General features: G+C 37.1%; 1 protein-coding gene across 4 annotated transcripts in view; it reads left to right on the top strand.

The window, feature by feature from the left end:
- The first annotated feature begins 1,474 nt into the window (after nt 1-1,474).
- LOC127526682 (cadherin-related family member 4-like) overlaps nt 1,475-22,766 on the top strand; it is a 109,093-nt gene continuing 87,801 nt past the window's right edge. For 3 of the 4 annotated variants that reach the window (XM_051922815.1, XM_051922811.1, XM_051922822.1), the window contains exons 1-6: nt 1,475-1,546; nt 7,614-7,734; nt 16,352-16,513; nt 19,351-19,530; nt 20,441-20,535; nt 21,840-21,962. In XM_051922815.1, coding sequence (XP_051778775.1) covers nt 7,659-7,734; nt 16,352-16,513; nt 19,351-19,530; nt 20,441-20,535; nt 21,840-21,962 — 636 coding nt within the window. In that variant the 5' untranslated portion in view covers nt 1,475-1,546; nt 7,614-7,658. Of the gene's footprint in view, nt 1,547-7,613; nt 7,735-16,351; nt 16,514-19,350; nt 19,531-20,440; nt 20,536-21,839; nt 21,963-22,766 lie in introns of those variants that run through there. The other variant, XM_051922817.1, reaches the window with a different exon arrangement.

The following is a 22,766-nucleotide window of genomic DNA, read 5'->3' as shown; positions in this document are numbered from 1 at the left end:
CACAGATAGTCAGCGCAAGAGAGAGAGAAAGAAAAGTAAGTTGGGTAGCTTCTCAGCCATCTGCCAATAGCGTCCCTTGTATGAAATCAACTGGGCAAACCAACTGAGGAAGCATGTACCAGAAATTAAAAGACCCATTGTCCGCAGAAACCCGCGAAGCAGCGAAAAATCCGCGATATATATTTAAATATGCTTACATATAAAATCCGCGATGGAGTGAAGCCGCGAAAGGCGAAGCGCAATATAGCGAGGGATTACTGTATTCAATTCTAAAATATATGTCAGCTTCTATAAGTTTCAATTAACTATAGTGCAGTATTAGACATTTCTAAAATTTGATCAAATTAACATTTATTCACAAATATGAAGTTGCCTTTAAATATATAAGGGCAATTTTATACTTTCAAGACCTAGGGTAACAATTGCCAATCAAACATGAACAATATAATATCAGATGTGCTGTTTACATAAATCTTTCAAGCAATTTTGAATTGGAGGAACTAACCTCATCAGGAGATGGATTACAGACTAATGATTCTTTGATTCTATTATCCAAATACCTAAAGGTATTATTCTATTCAAAAGCCATACTTGTGAGTGACAGAAACAGCATAAATCTGGAACAATAAATGATTAATGTCACAGGCTTAAAATAAAATAAACTTGCTTAGAATAATAAAAAAAGTGTAGTAGACTACTTGATATATGTTCCATATTTGTGTTTTTCCAAGTAGATTGTTTTATTTTAAATACAGTGACATTTGTCAAAAGCCTTGTGAGTCATTGGATCCGTCCTTTTGGGTGTAAGCAATGCAGGCTACCAGCAGCAGAGTGACAGTATAAGCCGTGTTTTTGTAAGTCACATTAGATCATTTACTTCAGGAAAGCCAATGTTTGCATGTCCCACAATACCCAACCCTTCACTGTTTATTCAGGTTTGTCTTTCCATACAAATTTTTAGCAAATCCTGATATGGTTCCAAGTATATAAAACAATATATTATTTTAAAGGAGAATCCTGGATGAGATGGAACAAGAAACTTGTAATTCAGAACAATAAGAACCACCACCATTTACAACTGGGACATATTGAAGATGACACTGACTAACTCTAACTGCCTTTCAACATCATCTTGAGCCCATTTGTCAAATAATTCAGACTGAAAGAAAATGGGGATAAAATCTCCAATATATAGGCATACCTAAAAATGTACATTGGCACCGGGCAACCTTTGCCCCAGTTATATGGCTGGAAGCAGCTTTTAAATCAAGCTTGAGAGAATCTGGCAAAATGTACCTGGCTCATATTCATTTCCCCCAACACTTTCCTCTAAGTGCATTACCTCAACAGATAAAGTTGTTGCCTACGTATCTGTATTGTTAGAAAGAGGAAATGTCAGAATTTAAAGCCGTCTCTTGTTTCCATGTTTGTGTGAGTAAACCTGTTCCATGGTGCCTCTACCACTCCCCTTAATCCTCAGGCCCCCTTTTGCCGCCACATACACATAGCACCACCAAACAGAGAGGCACTGCTGTAACGACGACAGGTATGCTTTTATTTATTTCTGTTTCATGCATAGTAGAATGTCATGGTCTTTATATTAATTAATGACCTTTACATTGTCTCATAGCATAACTGTACCTTAAGACAAACTTTCTTATTTTACATTTTTATTTAAAATCCCTGCTTAACTACAAAAATTAATGTATAATTTCAGCATTTAGTCTAATGTGACTACTTAATGCTTTCTATATTACTTTTGAAATAACTATATAAAACATGGATTTCTGTTACTGGTGGGCTATAAAGGCTGCAGGTTTTCATTCTTAAATAATTTCCAATTACTGCTGCTAAAGGGACACATAAAATAAGCAAGGTAACTGTGACCACTTGTCTTCCGATTCTAAATTTGTTTTGCAGAGAAAACCTAAAGCCACCATAGTCCTCTGGGAACTGAGTATGAGACCCCTGCTTAGTTCCTAGCAGTGCACTCACCCTTATAGAGCAGGCTTATTGTTTATTTTGTGTGTGTTTTTTATGAGAATATCGTCTAAATGTTTTTGACAGGCAGCTGTACACTACTTACTGTTAACTGGCAGCACTTTATGGAAAAAATCATTTTTAGGTTTTGACATTTAAAATAAAGGCAACAGCTTTAGCAAACCCTGACCTCAAATCCTGTCATTCTTGGCAGTTTCTTAATTAATAGCCAGTTACTGCTTTTTAACTAAAAAAAAAAGCAGTAACTGGCTATTAATTAAAAAAGCGCCAAGAATGACAGGGTTTGAGGTTTATGACCCCCTAATTATAAAAAAAAACATCAATCTGCATGTGTTGTGTACATAGAAGGATGTCCATTCAGGTCACGTTTATTTCTTTAAAGTTATACAAATTATTCTAAATAAATTACATCTCTTTCTATACAATTGTCTTTTTTTCCCCCTTGTACTATAACATATAACAGTAACCAGCTTAATAAATGTTTGCTTGAAAACAAAATGGCAGCAGTGTTAATTAAGAAGCAAATAAATCTTATAAAGCAAATAAAAATTAAGAAAGAAAGAAATCTGTTTTATAATAATACATAAAATGTGAAGAATCTGTTGACAGGGATTCCCCAAAATCACCCATCCAGTTGTCTTACAGCAGTTGCAAATCATTCTTTTAATTTTTCAGTTTGGACTCTCATCATGCTAAACAGAAAATAACATTCTCAAACAAAGATAATCTAGTTCAAGTGGTAGTGCGGGGCGAGTCTATTCCAGCAGCACTGGACAAAAGGCAGAACTCAACCCCAGATAGGCCTCCAGATTATCACAGACCCCATGTTCAATTTATTTTTATTTGAATAATGGGGACAAGAAGAGAAAACCCATGAAGATACAGAAACATGCACATTTTCAAACACAGGCCTTGAACCCTGTGGTGCTGTGCTACCCTCAATCACAAAATATCGATAATGTGTTTTCATTGTGTTATTTACTGCACAGCGTAATTGCTAGGGCCAAAGTAACTCTTAAAGTGTGTATATGGAAGCATTATTTGTGAATTAATGTAACACTGTAAGAGTTTCCTTAACACTAACAATTATTCTGCATGTAATTGTGTTTGATCTGTGTATTTACTTTAACTTTGTCAATTTCTATTGAACTTGTTTTCTAGCTATATACTGCAGATATTCTTTTATTATTGTTGTATAGCTGAGTAATCCCTTTACCAAAGGTGACTTACAAGATGAGTATTCACTACAGTTGATACACACTATTTGCAGTGGGAGCACAGGCAGAATAAGTGATTAGCTCTGGGTCACACAGTCAGGAATTTTGCCTTCAACCTTGTGTTTTGAAGTCCAGTACCTTAGCCATTACACCACATTGTCAGCTTAGTACAGCACCAGTCCTGCAAAGTCACTATTGCTGCCTCTCCTTTGGGAGACTGGGTTCAAATTCTAGCACAGACACTGTCTAAATGGAATTTGCACATCCTCCCTTGTGTTCACAGTGCTCAAGTTTTGCTCATACATATTAAAAATGTAGTACGTTTAATTACACATCCATTTATCCAACTTGCAGGGACAACTTGGGGCTGGTGGCAGAATTGGCACTCCAGCCACTGTTAAAAAAAAAAAAAAAAAACACCTCACACTGTTCAGTGTGGTACTGAGCTGTCACCTGTTGCACGGCTGCACTCAAATCTTAATCCATGTGGTGGGTGTGGCAACACATGTTCCCAACATCCTCCTCCTCCTCCTCATTCATGATCAAATTCACTTAAACCTAATTCAGAGTGAGGGTTTCTACAAGCAACAACCCCAAGCATAGCGCCAGTCTATAACTGGTGGTACTGAAATGCAAGCACCTATATTCACGTGGTTTTGACCAACTTAGAGACGCATGTTAAGGATTTGGTTAACTAGAAGGATTCAGTGTGTGTCAGTGTCCACAATCCACAGCTGGTCATGTCTTGTACCACATACTGCTCTATCTAGCAGGGGGCACTAGCTCCCTGGTTGGAATAAGTTCTTTTTTAATTGCGGCATGTTACATATCCCGAAACTATATAGATATAATGTAAAAAGGCGATACCCCTCCCTTAGTGATACAGCGGTAAGAAATCACATAGGAGAAATAACTTAGCTTTCTTTAATGACGATTTACGCAGCATAATAGATGAATGAAGCCATGACAAGACTATTACCGAAGTGGGAGTTCGATGTAAACAGTCTGCCATTTTTGTTGCTGCACTGGGAGGCTTTCCAGGATCGGATGATATTATCTCCCATCCGTCCATCGGCTTCAAAGGTGTGCCAGGCAATGTTCCAAGGTTTTATACTCTTTCTCCATGTGCAGGACCCCACAAACAAGGGAAAGAAGTCACTTTTTTGTCACACAGAAATAGTACAGTGCCCATTTTCGTAGTTGTCCTTTTCTTGCCTTCTAATGCTTGCCTAGCAGTTCTAAATGATGAACCCCTGTGTGCTAAATCTGGCCTTGTGTTAGCTTTACACATAAGAAAAGCAGATTTAAAATATTTGCACACAGCACAATGACATATTAAAAACTTATATTCTGATAACAACTGCTAGAACAGGAAAAAAATTATGGATAAAGATGGATATTTTCAGCTTTTCACAGTCTTCAGCTTACTTAGAAGATGGATGAATATTTAAAATCTGTTATGAATAATTGCATTTCTAATATATGATATTGTACTTTTTTATATTGTTCAGCATGTATATTGATGAAAAAAGACAAAGGTTATTCATATTCTATAAAGAAAAGAAGAGAACAAATACGCTACTGTGTCTTCAGGGCCTTCATAGGATGTGTAAAAGTGGGTTCCACAATCAATCAAAATTTTACTTTTTACCTTCTTTTCTTTTCAGCATAGAAATAACCGTTACCTTTTTTTCTTCCTATTTGTGGATTCATGCATTTACTCCAGTCTCATTTTATAAGAAGCAATGAAAGGGTTTTCTCATATATTCTAAATTGTTTTTGTTTTTAAAGTGTTAATCACATTGGGTGATATGACACAGAATATGTGCTACTCATTAAGAATTTCTTATCTGTTCTATAAGTTCAGTTAAAGGCATTATACAATCTGTTAGAATTAACACTTGAAACACCCGAAATCCATCAAGGCTAACGTCAAGAAGTACAGCTTTAGTGAAAGAGCAGGTGTGTATGTTGTCATTACATCCATTACATAGAAGGAATTAACTTTTTTTTTCTTCTTTTAAATGAGTCAGTCTTTTTTCCAATCTCTTTACTCAGGCTAAAGATCCTCTTTCAGCTCTCACACAAACAGTAGCTTTGAACTTGAAATGGTTGGAGCAAATTTTGACCTTCTCAAAAGATATGAACCCAGATTGGAATTGTTTTGAGATTGCAGCAAAGCATTATATTTCACTTTAAGCAGGGCCATTTATTTTTTAAAAGACAGTTAACTTCTGATGCTCACACAACTGATGTGGATAACACATAGATAACATTTTAATATACATCTTTTTATCATTATCTGCGCATTAGACCCGAGGAGACTAAGAAGATGACCTACAATTTTACAGACAAATCTGTGAAAACTTTTGTTAGAAGACTGAAGAAGCCATAACAGAAATCTCAGCAGAAAAACAATTTACATGCATAAAAAGCTTTAATCAACAAAATACAGCAATGATATATATTACATTTTTTCTTTAGGAATGGATTAGCTGTTATTTTCCTACTGGCTTTTAAGCAGGAAAAATTCTTAAGTGATACAAGTATCTTCAAATGCAGGCATTAATACAATAAATCACAGTCTGTATATCAGTGTATGATGGAATCTGGAAATATTTTCCACAATCACAGTCTGAAATAACTTAAAGAGTCCAAAGCATCACCAGTCTAGACAGATGTCTGAATGCACTCAAGGAAGCTACCTGGAAAGCTACCGTACATTTATGAGAATAACTAGCTCAAGCAGAACCTCAATTTTGAATAAAGTGAATTCAAGCAGGAGACAGCAAGGTAGCAGGCAAAAAAAGAAGTAGCAAGCCTGTGTTGTAAAAGAAAACAAGAGGAACTTGCTCAGATGTGCTTTAAAAAGACACATGTGCACTGTACAAATTGGCATTGGAGGAGACTGCAAAACAGATAGATAGAGGTAGGCGACTCATGGTCAGATGTAAGTAAAGGGTAAGAATTACATAATGTAAACAGAGATCAAGCACAGAGTTAGAGATATCCCACTCTTTTCTTATGAGCCTCGACTCAAATACCCCAGGGGTGCTGGGTAGACATAAGAAACTTTTGTCAGTTCCAGAAAAAATGAGAGAACTTACATTATTAGAGGGATAGATAGAGCAGAAGCATGCGGTCTATCTCGTCTCCTTCATATACTGCTTGACATTTGCTTGAGCTGGTGGTGGCTCCAGTTGTGATTGTATATACAGTTGCAAATCATACGATTAAAGGTGGACTTCTAATGCTACAATTTCAAAGGACAAAATGAAAAGCGTATGGTCAGAAACTGGCAAGGCAGGCTACTCTTAAGTTCTCTCCCCACCCAGGGGTCAGAATAAAGTAAGTCTGAAGAAAGTTAAATGCACAGTTCAAACAGTCATCTCAAACATAGGGACACAGTTTTGTTTTGGTTTTTTTTGCTGTGGGCTTACTAGACACTTACTACACTAAAGTAGCTTGTAACTAGCACGAAAGTTGATGTATTAAAGAATTTGTAGAGATAAGCCAAAATTGTTCAGGATATTTGGGAAATGAACGTGAACTACACACAGCAAGGAACACTATCAACTCATCCATTTTCTGTACCTGCTTATTTAATTTCAGGGTTGTGGGTCAAGATATTATCCCAGCAGCATCAGGTACAAGGTAGGAACTAATCCAGCAGGGTGAGCCAGTCCATTACATGGCAGACTGATATCCACACCCAGCTACACAGGGTCAACCTGTTGTCATATATTAACGCAAGACACCTATCCTTATTATAGGTTGCATAAAAGAAAATAGTTTTCTATTTCTACATAATGCCATATTATTATTCTGGTAGGACCTCATTTTTTAAATTTTGCTTTAAAAAATCCCATTTATGGATAGGATTTCAGTATGAATGCTTTGCTCATATTCAATTAAAATTAATAGAAATGATGTGAAATGGAGTTTGATCTAAGCATGTGAGTGAGGAGAATGGTTCTATTTCTAGATAATTTCAGTTCATCTACATACAGATTACACCCTTGTATATTATGACATGTGTACAATAGAACATTTAGAAAGGAGTGTATCAATGAGCTTCACACTTGCACAGACTACAATGAATAGAGGAGTAGACCGAGTTCAACTGTAAAAGGTCAGTGGAAAAGATTAACCATTTAAAAAACTATAAACCCGATACAGCTTCTACAAACAGCTTGCTGTGCAAAATCCCACTTTTTAAATCATTCACATAATTACAGAAAACCTAAAGAAAACATTTATGCCATTACAATCTTTTTTGGCTCTTTCTGAATTACTGTACCTAATTTTCTGTGTTTGTCAAAAATAAGGCTATACTTTTATGTTTGTCTACTTGCAATAACTAATATTTTTGGCTAATTATAGCTTCTACTGCAGAATCCAAAAGAACCAAATGAATACTCAAGCTGTGTTTGTGTATGCATGCATTTCTCTGAAAAAATGTCTCTAAAGAGTCATCATAAGAAGATATATACTGTTGTATTTTACTTTTTCTCAGGTGAGTTGTGAAGCTTTTTTGTCATTACTAATCATCCATTCATTCATTTTCTCTTCTGTGGAATCAAAATCAGGAATGTGTTTTGTTATTTTATGTTTTCCATTTTTATGAATTTTGTACTTTTCTCCAATTCCCTTGTTTATTCATTATTTATATTCTTTGCCTTACTTGTTATTTTGTTCTGGGGGCCTTATGTTTGGAAATTGTAGGTACTTAGGAATTGTTCTGTTATTTTCCTTTGTCTTTATTTACTAAAATATTTAGTAAATATTGCTTTCTTTCTTTGATGGTGGGATCTTACTATTCCCCTTTCTCTCAGAGGCAGGTGGAAAATAACTAAAGTTTCAGGCTGAAATCTATTTGTAGATTTACAGGCCTTTCTGAAGGTGAATGCATTTTTGAATTTATGGGAACTGAAATCAAATCAACAGGAATCACTCCATCTTTATGTACAATGCAGGAAGCAGAATGATATACTAGTCTCTGCAAGATTTATGTGCACAACCATTGTCACTTATAATGGGAGTTATCATCCAACAATAGAAATGTTTTGTGAATGGGAAATAAATACAAATTCTATACAGACAAAAATCAAACTGAGAGAACACTTAACCTTCACTCTGCTTATCCTGTTGAGGTTTGAGGTAACAACATGATGAAATGGATAGACTAAGCTACCCTATTTTCAGCAGCTTCTTTGGCTTCTCTTAGGGCATTTTCAATTGCTTCTAAAAGAGAAGACAGATATAATCCCTCCAGTGGAAAAGCTTGGTATTCTTCCTAAAATACTGTAGGTGGCCCCTAGATATCCTAACTGTGCATCTAAAATTTCAAATGATTTCTCAAGATCCGGACAAGCAGCCCAGTGCTCATGTGAAGATGGGACTAATCTAATGAAAGATAGGGCTATACAGTAAATTGAAAGGGTAAACTGAAAGCTTCATGACAACACTCTTCACCACCATAATAAATTACAACAGTTTCTTGACCAAGTTCATGATCACTTATACTTTCACTCATTACTAGTGTTGAGCGTCAAAATTTATCAGTGTTTTTCTCAGTATTTTCCTAGAAATTGGCCTTGGATTGACTTAGGTTAACATTGTTTCTCCATCACACTGTGATGCTTTACAAGGCCAGAATGACATCACAGAAATTTAGCAGCCATTTGCTATCTTTTTCGAAGGCCTATTATAAGATTGTTGCCATCATGTCCCGAGTAGTACTCTAGCCTAATTTCCATCTTGCATGTATTAAAAAATATTTTCATTTGAAGGGAACATTAGCTCAGTATTTCTCAACCAACCTTAGTGACAGACAGTGCCACACAATATGCTTCCCGTTTTCTAATTGAGCTTGTTTCATGAAGCGGCACCCCACCCCCTACTCTTCCAATGGCACTCATTTTACCAAGGGAGATCTACCCATCTGCCACTCTACTGATCACACTTGTTTCACCAAGGAGGTGGTTTGCATTGGCTACTAGTGGGACATCAATGAATTTAAAAAGGCAAAACTGGGTCACAAGACCATAAAGGTTAAGAAAAAAGCATTAGCTGACCATATTGAGAATATTATGAGTAGTGCAACAAGATATTTAATGCAGCACTGCATGGCTAATTTGCATGCATAATTAGCCATGTGCCTAGCTATGATCTCAAAACAACCTTTAAAGCCAGCCTATTCAAATTGCAGCACACGGGCCACGTGCGGCCCAGAAGCAACCTCAGAGTGGCCCAGACCATGTTCCCGGCAAAAACACAGAGAAAATATGAGAAAAACACATTTCATATGCCTTCAGCAATTCCTAAATAAATTCCTACATTAGTACAGACCATGAATGCAATGCTCAGCGTAGCCTAGCAACATTCAACCCACATTGCAAGCGTGTTGTTGTGTGTCTGGAAGTGGGGGTAGTAGTCTATGATACTGTGATGACTAAGATACACAGGAGCTACTTCTCCGAATTAATCTTAAAAATGCAGACTGGCTTTTTATTTGGTGTGCTGCGCTATAAACGGTGCCCTATTGCTCCTTGTCTGGGTCACTGGGACACCTCTAAAACAAATTAAAAAAAAAAAAGCATCCTTCCTCTTTTCTGCATCTTCCCGTTCTTTTATCATTTGCTCCCCTCTCACCCTGACCGTCACGCAGCTCTCTATTGGGAAGTGCCCTGAGCCCTCATAAAGTGCTTTCCCCCAAGACTTCACCCCCTATAGCCCATGCAGTAGCAAGACACATCTCAATATCAACATAATGAGGGATGTGTAACAAAGCCATGCCTAATCACATATGCGGTGATAAAACAAACTTATGTTCCCTCAGTGTGCAGTAGACTTTGTATTCATGTGTGTTAGTTACTGTTATCACTTGTTATGTGTTTGTGCACTGATAGCTTTGATAGTATTGATAGTTCTTTTTAATTCTTTTACATGCACATTGTGATGTGCCTGGATCATATACTGTATGACCAAAATATTAATTTTTTTTTATTTCACAAATGGAAAAAAGTGTTGCTACTACCTCAGATTCTGTTCAGTTATAGCTTTTTATTGTTTTGTTATGCATTTTCTGATGTGCCTATGTCAGATGTGACCAAATTTAAAAAGGAAATGAATGGAGAGCACTTTGAGTAGTAAGAAAAGTGCTATATAAATGTAAAGAATTATTCTTATTATTATAATTAATAAACATTGCTTGTTTTTCAATATATTCACTTATGTTTGGTTTAAAATGTGTTATTACCTGCTGTTTACTGGCCACTGAAAATGTCTGGCCCAGCTAAATGTCTTGGATGTCTCACCCTCCTGCTTCTTGTGTCAGAATGAACCCCCATTAAATAATAATGACAAAAAAATTATTACTATTTACAAGGCGTTTCTTCTTCCTTGATGGAAGGAAAAAGTGCAAAGCATCTACAGAGATACATGGAAAGTTGCGGCCAGTGTCACAACTTCAAACAATGTAAATAGGCCAGTCCAATGTGGCTGCTTCAAGGCATGGCCAACATGTGTCCCAAGATTGGAACTCTGAGATCACAATGATGCTAGCTTCTGGCCATTTGTTGTATTTTGTTTGTGGCATTTGTTTCATCCAAGTCTTTTGTTGTTTGAGACACTGTGGCACAGTAGTTAGCACTGTTGCGTCACAGCTCAGGTCACATTTTTGGACACAATAATCGGTCCAACATAGGTGGCAGATGGTTCCTTAGCCCTCAGGGACATTTAAAAAACCATATCACCATTATAATCTGTTCAAAACTAGTTAATTTTCTCCTTCTGCACTGATTTCAATGCAGTTCCAGAACATTTCCATGATTTTGTTGGACTCATGGCGAACCAAACTGCGTGGAGTTCACTCATCACTACTCATTACCACCTCTCACCTAGAACAAAAAGACATTAAATTTCTGGTTAAAGAAACATGACCTCAAATTTGGCATTGCAAATTTTAATTCCAAATACATTATACTCAGCTGCATGCCACACCAATGTACAGTCATGACTTGGTTAACAATTTCCCGACTAATGACAACGCAATTTAACAACGGTGCTTCCATAGAGATACAATATATAATTGAACAACAGAGAAACACCATCGTGTCTCATTTCAGGATATTGTTATTAATGTATTATTATTATTGCCATTAATGCATTTCAATAAGTATTATTAATGTGATGTTGATATTATGCTAATATTAGGTTAGGTTACTGGAGGTTATGCCAGGTCAGGTGTATACTTGACTTATTATCAGCAAAAATGACACGAAGGCATGTCTCTGAGTGTTGCTGGTGCATGGCTAGGTTTCTGCTCTGCACTTTGCACTATGCACAGAATGCAGAACTGCAGACATGGCATCTTGCGCTCAAAATCAGCACAGTGAAAATGACATCAGACACAGAGGCATACACCCATACTTCAAACGAGAAAATCGACACACTGGTCAGACCCATAAGCCACCATTAAGTGAGACATTAATTTACATTGGTTTGACAGACAGATGAAGCCAAAAAGACAACATTATTTATGAATAACAGATGCAATGTTTAGCTTCCCAAACTGGATGCTCTATGGCAATTCTGCACAAAACAGGAGACAAAATGCACTCTTGATGAAAACCACACTGAACTGACTCAACTATACTAACATTAGAACAAACTAGACGAGAACAGGCCATTCAGCCCAACAAAGCTCAACAATCCTATCCACTTAAATCTTCTTAAAAAAAAAAGAAACACATCAAGTCTAGTTTTGAAAGTCCCTAAAGTCTTATTGTCTAACACACTACTTGGTAGTTTATTCCAAGTGTCTATGGTTCTCTCTGTAAAGAAAAACATCCTGATATTTGTGCGAAATTTACCCTTAACAGGTTTCAATTGTGTCCCAGTGTTCTTGATGAACTCATTTAAAATGACAATCTCAATCCACTGTACTAATTCCCTTCATAATTTTAAACACTTCAATCATGTCACCTCTTAATCTTTTTTTGCTTAAACTGAAAAGGCTCAGCTCTTTCAATCCTTCTTCATAATTCACACTCCGCTTTAGCCCTGGAATCAGCCTAGTCGCTCTTCTCTGGACCTTTTTTAGTGATGCTATGTCCTTTTTTAGCCTGGAGACCAAAACTGCACACAGTACTCCAAATGAGCCACTACCAGTGCATTATAAAACTTAAGCACAACCTCCTTGGACTTTTACTCCACACATTATGCTATATAACCTAACATTCTGTTTACCTTTTAAATGGCTTCTGAACACTGTCTGGCAGTTGATAGTGTTGAGTCCACTATGACTCCTACATCCTTCTCATAAGATGTACTCTCGATTTTCACACCGCCCATTGTGTATTCAAACCTAACATTTTTACTTCCTATGTGTAATACTTTGCATTTACTGACATTAAATTTCATCAGTCATAAATCTTTCCAAGCCTGTATGCTGTCCAAGTCCTTCTGTAATGATTTAACTGATTCCAGATTAACCTACTCATATGCCTCCCCAATACATTGGTGCCCCTCTGGGTCAGATGTGACCTGTTGCGGAGTGAAACGGTCCCAGCTGTTCCAAAAGCAGTCCCAATGCTCAATAAACCTATACCTTTCTACCCTGCACCAAGATTTTAACCACACATTAAGTTTTCTAATCTCCTCAATCTTATATGAATTTGTGCATGGCACAGACAGAACTTCAGAGAAGACTGCCTTGTCAGTTCTTGTCTTTAGCCTGGCACTTAACTCTTTCAATTTGGATCACAGAACTGACAGACTACCCTTATGTATATCATTTGTTCCAACATGGAAAATGACAGCTGGATCCACCCCTGGCCTGGCCAAGAGCCTATCCACCTTTCCAGAGAGGTCTCCCGCCTGTGTACCCGGAAGGCAAAACACGTGCGAGACTCAGTCTCTGGAGCAAACATGTGCTTCAATCCCTCTAATGACTGAGTCCCCAACTATCACTACCTCTCTCTTTCTGGGAACCGGTTTAGACGAGACCCATTGGTACTCCTCATCGCCGCCTACAACCTCAGAATCATCAGAGACACTGTTCAGCTTCTCAGGGACCTGAAACCTGTTTGACACTTCTAATTCTGGGGTTGATTTCCCTGAACAATGTGCACCCTTTACCTAACACCTTGTGACCGTGTCCCACCTCTCTCCACCTGTGCGGTCAGGAATCTCCTCTCACACTATCTTAGGGGTGCACACTATTCCGCTAAAAGATACCTAGGCCAGATCCAGCAATTCTCTACTACAACTCAGGCCAGCCAACTCCTCCTCCAATTCAGCGACCCTAGGCTCAAGGTGCTGGATCAGCTGGCATCTCCTGCAGATGTAGCCCTCACAGATGACTGGCTCCTACAAGGCATCGTCTAAAAAGTCCAACATCCAACAGGACTGGCATTGCAACATCTCTCTTACTCTGCAAATATAGTAATTGAAAAAGAGGCAGCAGCCCTCAAGAATATCCCCAGCTGAAAACATTCAAGGCAATGTCCTGCTGGCACTTCTTGAGTTGCAGAAAGTTTTGCCAGAATAACATGCACCTTCCATAAGTTACTTTAGAGCAGTGTTTCCCAAACTCAGTCCTGGGGAACCCCTGTGGCTGCAGGTTTTTGTTCCAACCAGCTTCTGTTTTTAATTGAACTTCTGGGCTAATTAAGTGAATGGATATTTCCAAAGTTCTGTGTTTATGGAATATAGAAATTAGAAAACTAAGTTTGCTAAAAAAAAAATATTAAAATGTACGAAGCAGTTATATAGGAATAATGGTTTTTTATCTTTTTAACAGTATTTTCATCTTGATTTTCATTCTACTTTTCTAGATCTTCTAACTGTTTAATTAATCCATTATTTACTAATTAGTGGGTCTGACTCTAAAGTAGTTGCAGCCTTTGATTATTCAGTGTTTGCCTGGGTGTCTGATCTGCTCGTTTTAAATTGTCATTATTAAGATACAATGAAGGGGGGAAAAACTTCACAGAGAAAGGGCAAAATATAATGAAATTAACAAAAGAGTTAAGCATTTAAATCTATAGCAAAAGCAGAAATATTTCTAAATGTCTTATGAATGTAAAAATCATGCTGCTATGCTTTTCTGAATGTCGAATAAAAGAAAAAAATAATACCAGCTAATTAAATGAGCTCAGTGCTATCAGGTGTTGTCACTGATTAGGATTCTGGTTGGAACAAAAACCTGCAGCCACAGGGTTAGGGTTAGGACCGAGTTTGGGAAACACTGCTTTAGAGTATACCATCATAAGCTTTGTTTCAACAAATCCAAAAGCATATTTAGACAGTATTGGTGTTCCCCAAGAACAATTTGTTTACTGTTGTTGTACCAGACAGAAATTAACATTGCTCCTCCTGGATATGAGTATCATCTATCAGGTGGACTCTCCATTCCAATACCATGCCATAGACTTTCCCAGCGAGGTGGAACTGTAACTAGAACACACCCTCTTGTCACCTTGGACAACAGCTCCCAAGTCTGGCAGTCCCAAGAAATCTTCCTCTCCTTACATGCAGCACAGAAGAGGCAGGTTATAGATTTACAGGTTTATTTCAGGTAAGAAAGACAGACATTTATGGGTAAAGTACTTATACTGAGTAATCTCAGCACATATGAATGGATAGTGGTGATGTGTTTTATGTTGATTCTGCTCCAATCTCATACACTGCTTAGGGTTTTCCTTTGCAGAATTCTTTATTAAGTGCAGCAATCTCAACTATGCACCCTGTGTTGGCTGGGATTGGCTCCAGCAGACCCCCCGTGACCCTGTGTTCGGATTCAGCGGGTTGGTAAATGGATGGATGGATGGATGGATGGATGGATGGATGGATGGATGGATGGATGGATGGATAGTAATCTCAACTACAGAGACAGACTCAACCCCAAACAATAATGAATACCTAAGAGTGCTTCTTCCCCCTAACAACAATAGCCCCAACATTTAACATTCTTCATTGTTTGATGAGACAAGCCATTGCATGGTTTGTCACAACCTCTTTGAGGGCTTCTGGAAGTTTGAAGGCCTCTTTCATTGATTTGATAACTTCCATTACTGCTTATGTCCACCAAACCTTTCTATCACAATACAATACGAATTTATTTTTGTTTAGCCCAAAATCATGCAGGAAGTGCCGCAATGGGCTTTAACAGGCCCTGCCTCTTGACAGCCCCCCAGCCTTGACTCTCTAAGAAAACAAGGAAAAACTCCCAAAAAACCCTTGCTGGGAAATAAATGGAAGAAACCTTGGGAAAGGCAGTTCAAAGAGAGACCCCTTTCCGGGTAGGTTGGGCATGCAGTGGGTGTCAAAAAGAAGAGGGTCAATGCCATACAATACACAGAACAGAACACAATAATCCTCAATACAGTTCCTTGCAGCTGCCTGCAATACTGATGTCTTGAGAAGGTTCTAATCAGGTTCCATGTCCCTGACATTTCACTGAGATGCAGCAGAAGCTCTTTAAGAGGTGAAATTTTAACTCCTCTGCATACCCTCACTATCTAAGGGATCTTGTGTGTCTGTCCAGCAACAACATATATCTGTTTGAGCAAGCTCAGCAGCAGTTTAGATAATTTCATAGCCTAGAATCTCCCTTTTGAACAACATGTATCTTTTATTCTCATTAAGGTTTGTTCTATTCCTGTTACCAAGACAATGGTAAAATAGCAGTTGTCATAAGTGCATGTGCTCAGGTAATGCAGCATTCTGTTTATGAGTGCATTTTTATTTTGCAGGAACAGAACGGAAATTATTATTTCTGTAGAGTGATATGAATAAATTGCAATTGTTTTCTTGTAGCACAGATGTCCATTTGTCCTGCTATTGTACTGGGATAAAAATCTTCCCTGTTAGTTTTATTGGTTTCTAGTCGATTTGAAAAAATATTGCAATTTGAGAATGATTTTTTTTTTTCTAAGTTAGCAACCCATCTTAAAGGGTAGAACTGAATAATATCTGAAAAAAATCTATTAATTTACATGTACTTTTTTTAATTTGACAATTATTTGAATTTAGTTTGAAAATGTTATTGTCCTTGGTATGTCACATTGTTCCATAATGTTTAATGCTGATAATTTAATGTACAATAAATATTTTGTGTTTTTTAGTGACTCAGCAAATTTTAGGGAGCATAACATTTTCCAAAGTCCATGTGTCTATACCTGAAAACAGCCCCATAAATACTGTTGTCTCAGAAGCCTCTGACCCAGATGTTCCCGATGTTAATTTTATGATTGTTGGAGTCCAACCTGAATTCACAATAGACACTAGTAAGTATTAAGCCTACTAATATAATTCCTTTCATTGTTTGGGTATGCATAAATAATCTACTTCATTTTCTTTTAAAATATATAATTTCAAACAGTTAAATCATTAAATTGAATAAACCATTGCCTTAAATTTTCAATCTGTAAATAATTTCACCTTCAGTGTAAAAACAAAATACTCCAAATGTTCAAAATAAAGAAGAAGAAAAAAAGAAAAACAAGTCAACTTGCAATGTCATTTCCACTACAATTTCATAATCCAGACTTCAAAAACTATCAGACAAGTAAGAAAGAAGCTTTGGAATCTCTGGTTGAATTATTCCCTTCACTACAACAAAGGCAAAGAGGTTTCCTTTTTTAAAAACATAAGGGTATACAGTATGTGGCTTACTCTTAGTGGCTTGTTCACTGTGTACAGCGACTGCCGCCAGGTGGTCGACAATACGATCAGGTGGAGACAATACAACATAATATGGTTTGTACCTCCTGTCATTATAAGTGGCAGTCCTCCCAGACAAACACGTCCATCAGTTACACGATATGTTCAGCACTATGATCAGCTGGGAACCAATCAGATGATTCAGGTACCTCACTTTCATTTTCAACCTCAAGATCACCTGAATGAAAACTGCAGTCTGATAAGTCAGAGTCCAATTCAGAAAGTATTTTACTTTGTGCGTTCACTTCAGTCTCTCACCAGATCTCAATGGCATTTTAGATATTGTTTACTCTCCGCAACTCACACATACACAGTGATAGGAGGTCAAATCAATGAAGTTAACTTTCCTTCCAGCAAAGAAAGTTGTACTATAACATAACGGTGAGTTTTGTCAATATTTAATGCTGATTCCCAGCCTCTGCCCCGGATGTCAACTAAAGTCGACATTAGCATTCAACTCCATGTGTCGACATAAGTCGACATCTGCCCTGAAAGAATTAATATTTATATTCTTCCCACCGCGAATGGGAACTAAGCAATTGCATCACAGGCTATATTAACTTCTGTGTTGACATAGTGGAACCCTCAAAGACAGTGTGTTGTTTTCCAAACAACAAGCCCTGGATTAGAGAGCATTCAAATCTGGTGACAAAGAGGCGCTGAAGGATGTACAGCTTGTGCTAAAGAAAAAGCTGAGTGAAAGAAAGGAAGTTTACAATCAGGGCTCAGGTGCTAGAAAGGGATGTGAACAAAGCTAAAATCCCTGAACAAATGTTTTAATAGATTTTCCCTCCCACTGCCACCTTCTTCCAATGACCAGTCTCTGCCTCTATGTCCATTCACTATTCAGTGAGAGGATGTAGAATGGTGCACTCCTACATGTACTTGAAGGTACACATGACAGGTTGGACTTGTCTGGTAACTCAGAGAAACTATATAAGAAATATTACATTCGTTATTCATGGGTCAAGATCAGGGCACCACCAATGCCGAGCTTGCTCAGGAATGGCAGCAGGCAGGTGTGAGTGCATCTGCACGCACAGTGAGGCAAAGACTTTTGGAGGATGGCCTGGTGTCAAGAAAAGGCAGCAAAGAAGCCACTTCTCTCCAAGAAAAACATTAGGGACAGACTGATATTCTGTCAAGGGTATTGGAATTAGACTGCTGAAGACAGAGGTAAAGTCTTTTTCTCTGATGAATCCGTTTTCCGATTGTTTGGGGCATCCGGAAAAAAGATTGTCTGGAGAAGAAAAGGTGAACGCTACCATCAGTCCTGTGTCATGCCAACAGTAATGCATCCTGAGACCATTCCTGTGTGGGGTTGTGGGCTCACTTACAATTTTGCCTAAGAACACAGCCAAGAATAAAGAAGGATACCAAAACATCCTCCGACAGCAACTTCTCCCAACCATCCAAGAACAGTTTGGTGACGAACAATGCCTATTCCAGCATGATGGAGCACCATTCCATAAGGTAAAAGTGATGACTAGCTCGGGGAACAAAACATCCAAATTTTGGGTCCATGGCCACAAAACTTCCCAGAGCGTAATCCCATTGAGAACTTGGGTCAATCCTCAAGAGGCGGGTGGACAAACAAAAACCCATAAATTCTGACAAAATCTGCAAATTATGTAAGAATGGGTTGCCATGAATCAGGATTGGGTCCAGAAGTTGATTACAGCCTGCCAGGGCAAATTGCAGCGATCTTGAAAAACAAGGGCCAACACTGCAAATATTGACTCTGTGCATAAACTTAATGTAATTGTCAATAAGAGCTTTTGAAACTTATGAAATGCTTGTAATTATACTTCAGCATACTATAGAAACATCTGACAAAAATATCTAAAAACGCTAAAGCAGCAAACCAATACTTGTGTCATTCAAAAAACTTTTGGCCACAACTGTACATCCAACGCTCAGATTTAGCATTAACCGTTGGACTGCTTATATATAGTCCCTTACCAAGGATGGGGCTTTTTGCAGAGGCATGGTGCTTACAACACATGTGTACTAGTTTGGACATTTGTTTGTGTTATAGGAACGACGCCTAACCTCATTCTTAATCAAAATCAAGGCATTTGGTCCGTTTATATGCTTTATTAATATTCAAAGAAAGTTGTCATTCTTAATAACTTCACCATAAGTTGATTATACTTTAATCAGACCCTTGTAAAATAAATTAACAAATTTAGAGTGTCTTCACCAAATTTTACAATTGCAGAAAACATTTCTAAATTATGGACTAAACATATATGCTAAAATGTATGAATGGTTTCAACAATGAAAAGAAACTTAAATATATCAGATAATTATTGTGAAATGGTATCTCTTCATTTACGTTATTATTCATATTATTTGTTCAAGGTCTTATAATTTGATTGATTTTGTTTTTGTGTGTTAGCATCAGGTATAATCAAAACACAACAGATTTTTGACTTTGAAAGTGGAAACCCAAATGCATACCTGCTGCTTGTCAAAGCATGGAATGCCACCTACCAGAGCACAGGAAACATTGATATTAACATTAGTAACGTAAATGAAGCACCTGTCTGTACACAGCCCGACTTCGTTGCAGGAAAAGGTATGTGAATCTGCCAAAAAACAAACACTATCCTGTAAACTGATACAGAACAGAGGCCTTTAGTTTGGAATTTTAATGCACAGTTTGTTCTTTTCCTCTATAAGTATATATACTTTATACTTCTATGTACGCATTACTCTGAGCAAAATATTGCATAATCAAAAAATAGTAAATTTTGTTTATTTGCAGTAGAATATATTGATGCTAAAAAGTTTAGCTTTTGAGTTGAAAACTTAAAAATGTGCAAATGTTTTAAATACACTGTATATTGCAATTATATACAAATTATACAGATAAAGTGAGCAGAGAACAACAATATACAGCTACATTATTTTTATTCATATAACACACTACCTGAATATTTCTTTCTAGTATTCCTCATCCATCCATCCTTCCATTAGCCAACCCGCTATATCCTAACTACAGGGACACGGGGGTCTGCTGGAGCCAATCCCAGCCAACACAGGGCGCAAGGCAGGAAACAAACCCCGGGCAGGGCGCCAGCCCACCGCAAGGCACACACACACACACACACACACACCCACACACCAAGCACACTAGTATTCCTCATTTAGACTGAAATAGCAACTAGCTATTAGCAACATTCATGTATTGTAAGAGTTGTGAAGCTCTGATTACAAGCAGCTCTTTAAAAATTAATGAATTTTAGTCCCAAGGTATAGAAGAAATAGTTAATATCACAACAATAACATTAGTAAAAAGTATCTAGTAGGATTTCAAAACATATTTTAACTAGAACACTTTTGATTGATTGACTCATTATTCCAGGATGGGTACCTGACTCTTTATAAAGTTTTCTTTCATAAAATATAATAAATGTTACTTTTAGAATGGCTAAATAACTGAAGTCTTAGTTGCTCTGTTGAGTGCAAGCTTTTCTTTTTCATAGCCAATGTTACAATTAATGAAAACTATCCAGTTTTTGATGTGGTCTACACTATTCAAGCAACAGACCAAGATGTTGTCCATGGTGATAAACTCAGTGTAAGTCACTCTGTCAGTTTTATAAAATGTCAAATGATAAGAAATAATGTAATAATTTTATATTTTTATATGAAATATGCATAAGCAATAACAATAAACATTAACTTAATTTAATATATTCACAAGAAATATTATTAAGCAGTAATGCAACAATGCTGTCTTATTGTAAGCGATGATTTTTATCTTAACATGTACTCATTTCTTAAGCTTTGTTTTGATACATTTACAAATTCAAGATTGAATAAATACTAAAATTCTATTAGTATAAAACACTTTCTGAACAGATATACTGTGGGTTTCTATAGGACTTAAGACACAGTGGCAGCATAAGGGTTGCCTTATGGATTCAGCATTCTTGATCTAAATACTGTATCAGAGCTAGTCATTGTCGGTGTGAGTGCTGAACTTTCTCACTGTGTCTGCATGTTTGTTTGTTTTTTCCTGGATATTCCAGTTTTCCATTCCATGTCTCTAAAGGCAAGCAGATTAGGTTAACTGGTGACTTGAAATTGGCTCTAGTATTTGTACGAGTGTGTTTGTGTGTTCTTAGAAAAAGAATGGCTGCCCACAAACCAAAATAGATCAATGTATGCACCATTTACTTTAGGTTTGCAGGTCTATAAAGGTTACATAATTCTTTCTAAATTGAAATATCTATTTAGCATGAGACTTTAAATTATAAAATAATATGTAAAATTTAAGTAGAAAAACTGTAAATGCTATTTATTTTTGCTGCATTACACTTTTTTCAAAAATTGCAAAGTTCACTTTTGGCAAAAGTGATATTGTTTTTGTTAATTTGAGAGTTTAAGTAGTATTGACATATAAGTTTTAAATTTGATGTAAATAACAACTAAATTATACTGCTGTTGCAATACATGCTTTATAATATAGGCTATGTTAATTATGGGTGGACAATGGGACAAGAAACGCTGAGGCCTGGATATCATCATGCATATGTTTAAAAGAAACTACAAATCGCTAGTTTACTAATAATCTTGTGGGGCATCAATAATTCAAATTTTACTCAATAAAATTTAAAAAAACAACAGTACTCAAGAGTGTCACTTGGTAAACACTAAGCCAATTAACCAATGTGTATGCTTACTATCTTGCCTGAAGAAGGGGCCTGAGTTGCCTTGAAAGCTTGCATATTGTATTCTTTTTAGTTAGCCAATAAAAGGTGTCATTTTGCTTGACTTTTCTCTGCTTTAGTCATTAAGTCTTTGGAAAGTGAAAAAAAGAAAGGTCTGGGGTTTTTTTTTTAGTAAATTAATCATAAAACTTATTCTATTATTCTTTAGTACAGCATACAGTCTCAGGTTTCTACTTCATCTGCTTGCCAGTCTGTTTTCACCATTAATCGAAACACTGGAGTTGTATATAGGTCTCCTGGAACTGTTCTGGACTATGATGCTGGTTGTCAGGTATGTTGTTTAGATATGTATTTAAAAAAAAAAAATTTTTTTAATGTATTTTGTATACTCTGGTTGTATATTGCATGTGTTCTATAGAGCACATTTATAAAAATAGGTTGAAAAAAATAAAATGAACATCAGAAGTATTTTAAGTTGAACAGGTCATTCACCTGACTTTTGTAAAAGTTCATCCAGTCAAGTCTTAAAGGTCCGCAGAGTATAACTACCCAAAGCACTGCTTGGCAAATTATTCCACATATCTATGGCTCGCTGCATACAGAAAAACTTCCTCTGCATTCTTGTTAACTTTTTTTAGTAAGTTTTCAAATGGCTTGGAAGACAGTGTCTGGAGTAACAACTGGCGCACCTTCCACCAGAGTGCAAACAGATACATCTTTGTCAAACATCATTGTCAAATGCAAGGTTACCAGTAAGAGTACACCTGCAAGCAGGTCCTTCAACTTGCAGGGAACACTTGGGAGTTGGTGGTAGGTTTGGCATTCCAGCCACTATAAAAAACCTCACACTGTCCCACTCCAATTTTAACTAGTGTGGTGCCGAGCTGTCACCCATTGCATGGTTGCGCTTGGGTCCTAATTGGGATCCTGACCTGGTTCGTCGTGTGGTGGGTGCGGCAATGTGCTGTATCAATGCATGCTCTCAACCTCTCTCTCTAGTATGAGTACTTGATACCAAATCACCTTAAGATATAGGCCTGGGAACAATTTTGATGTTATCTTATCTGAGCTGAAGCAAAATATTCTATTCACAGCACTCAGAATAAAGGCATGCCAGCTGGGCACTTGTACTGCA

The sequence above is a fragment of the Erpetoichthys calabaricus genome, chromosome 1 (genome assembly GCF_900747795.2).
Source record: "Erpetoichthys calabaricus chromosome 1, fErpCal1.3, whole genome shotgun sequence".
NCBI classification, from domain to species: Eukaryota; Metazoa; Chordata; class Cladistia; order Polypteriformes; family Polypteridae; genus Erpetoichthys; species Erpetoichthys calabaricus.
Note: the sequence above shows the minus strand (reverse complement) of the source record. Positions and strands in the feature narration are given on the sequence as shown.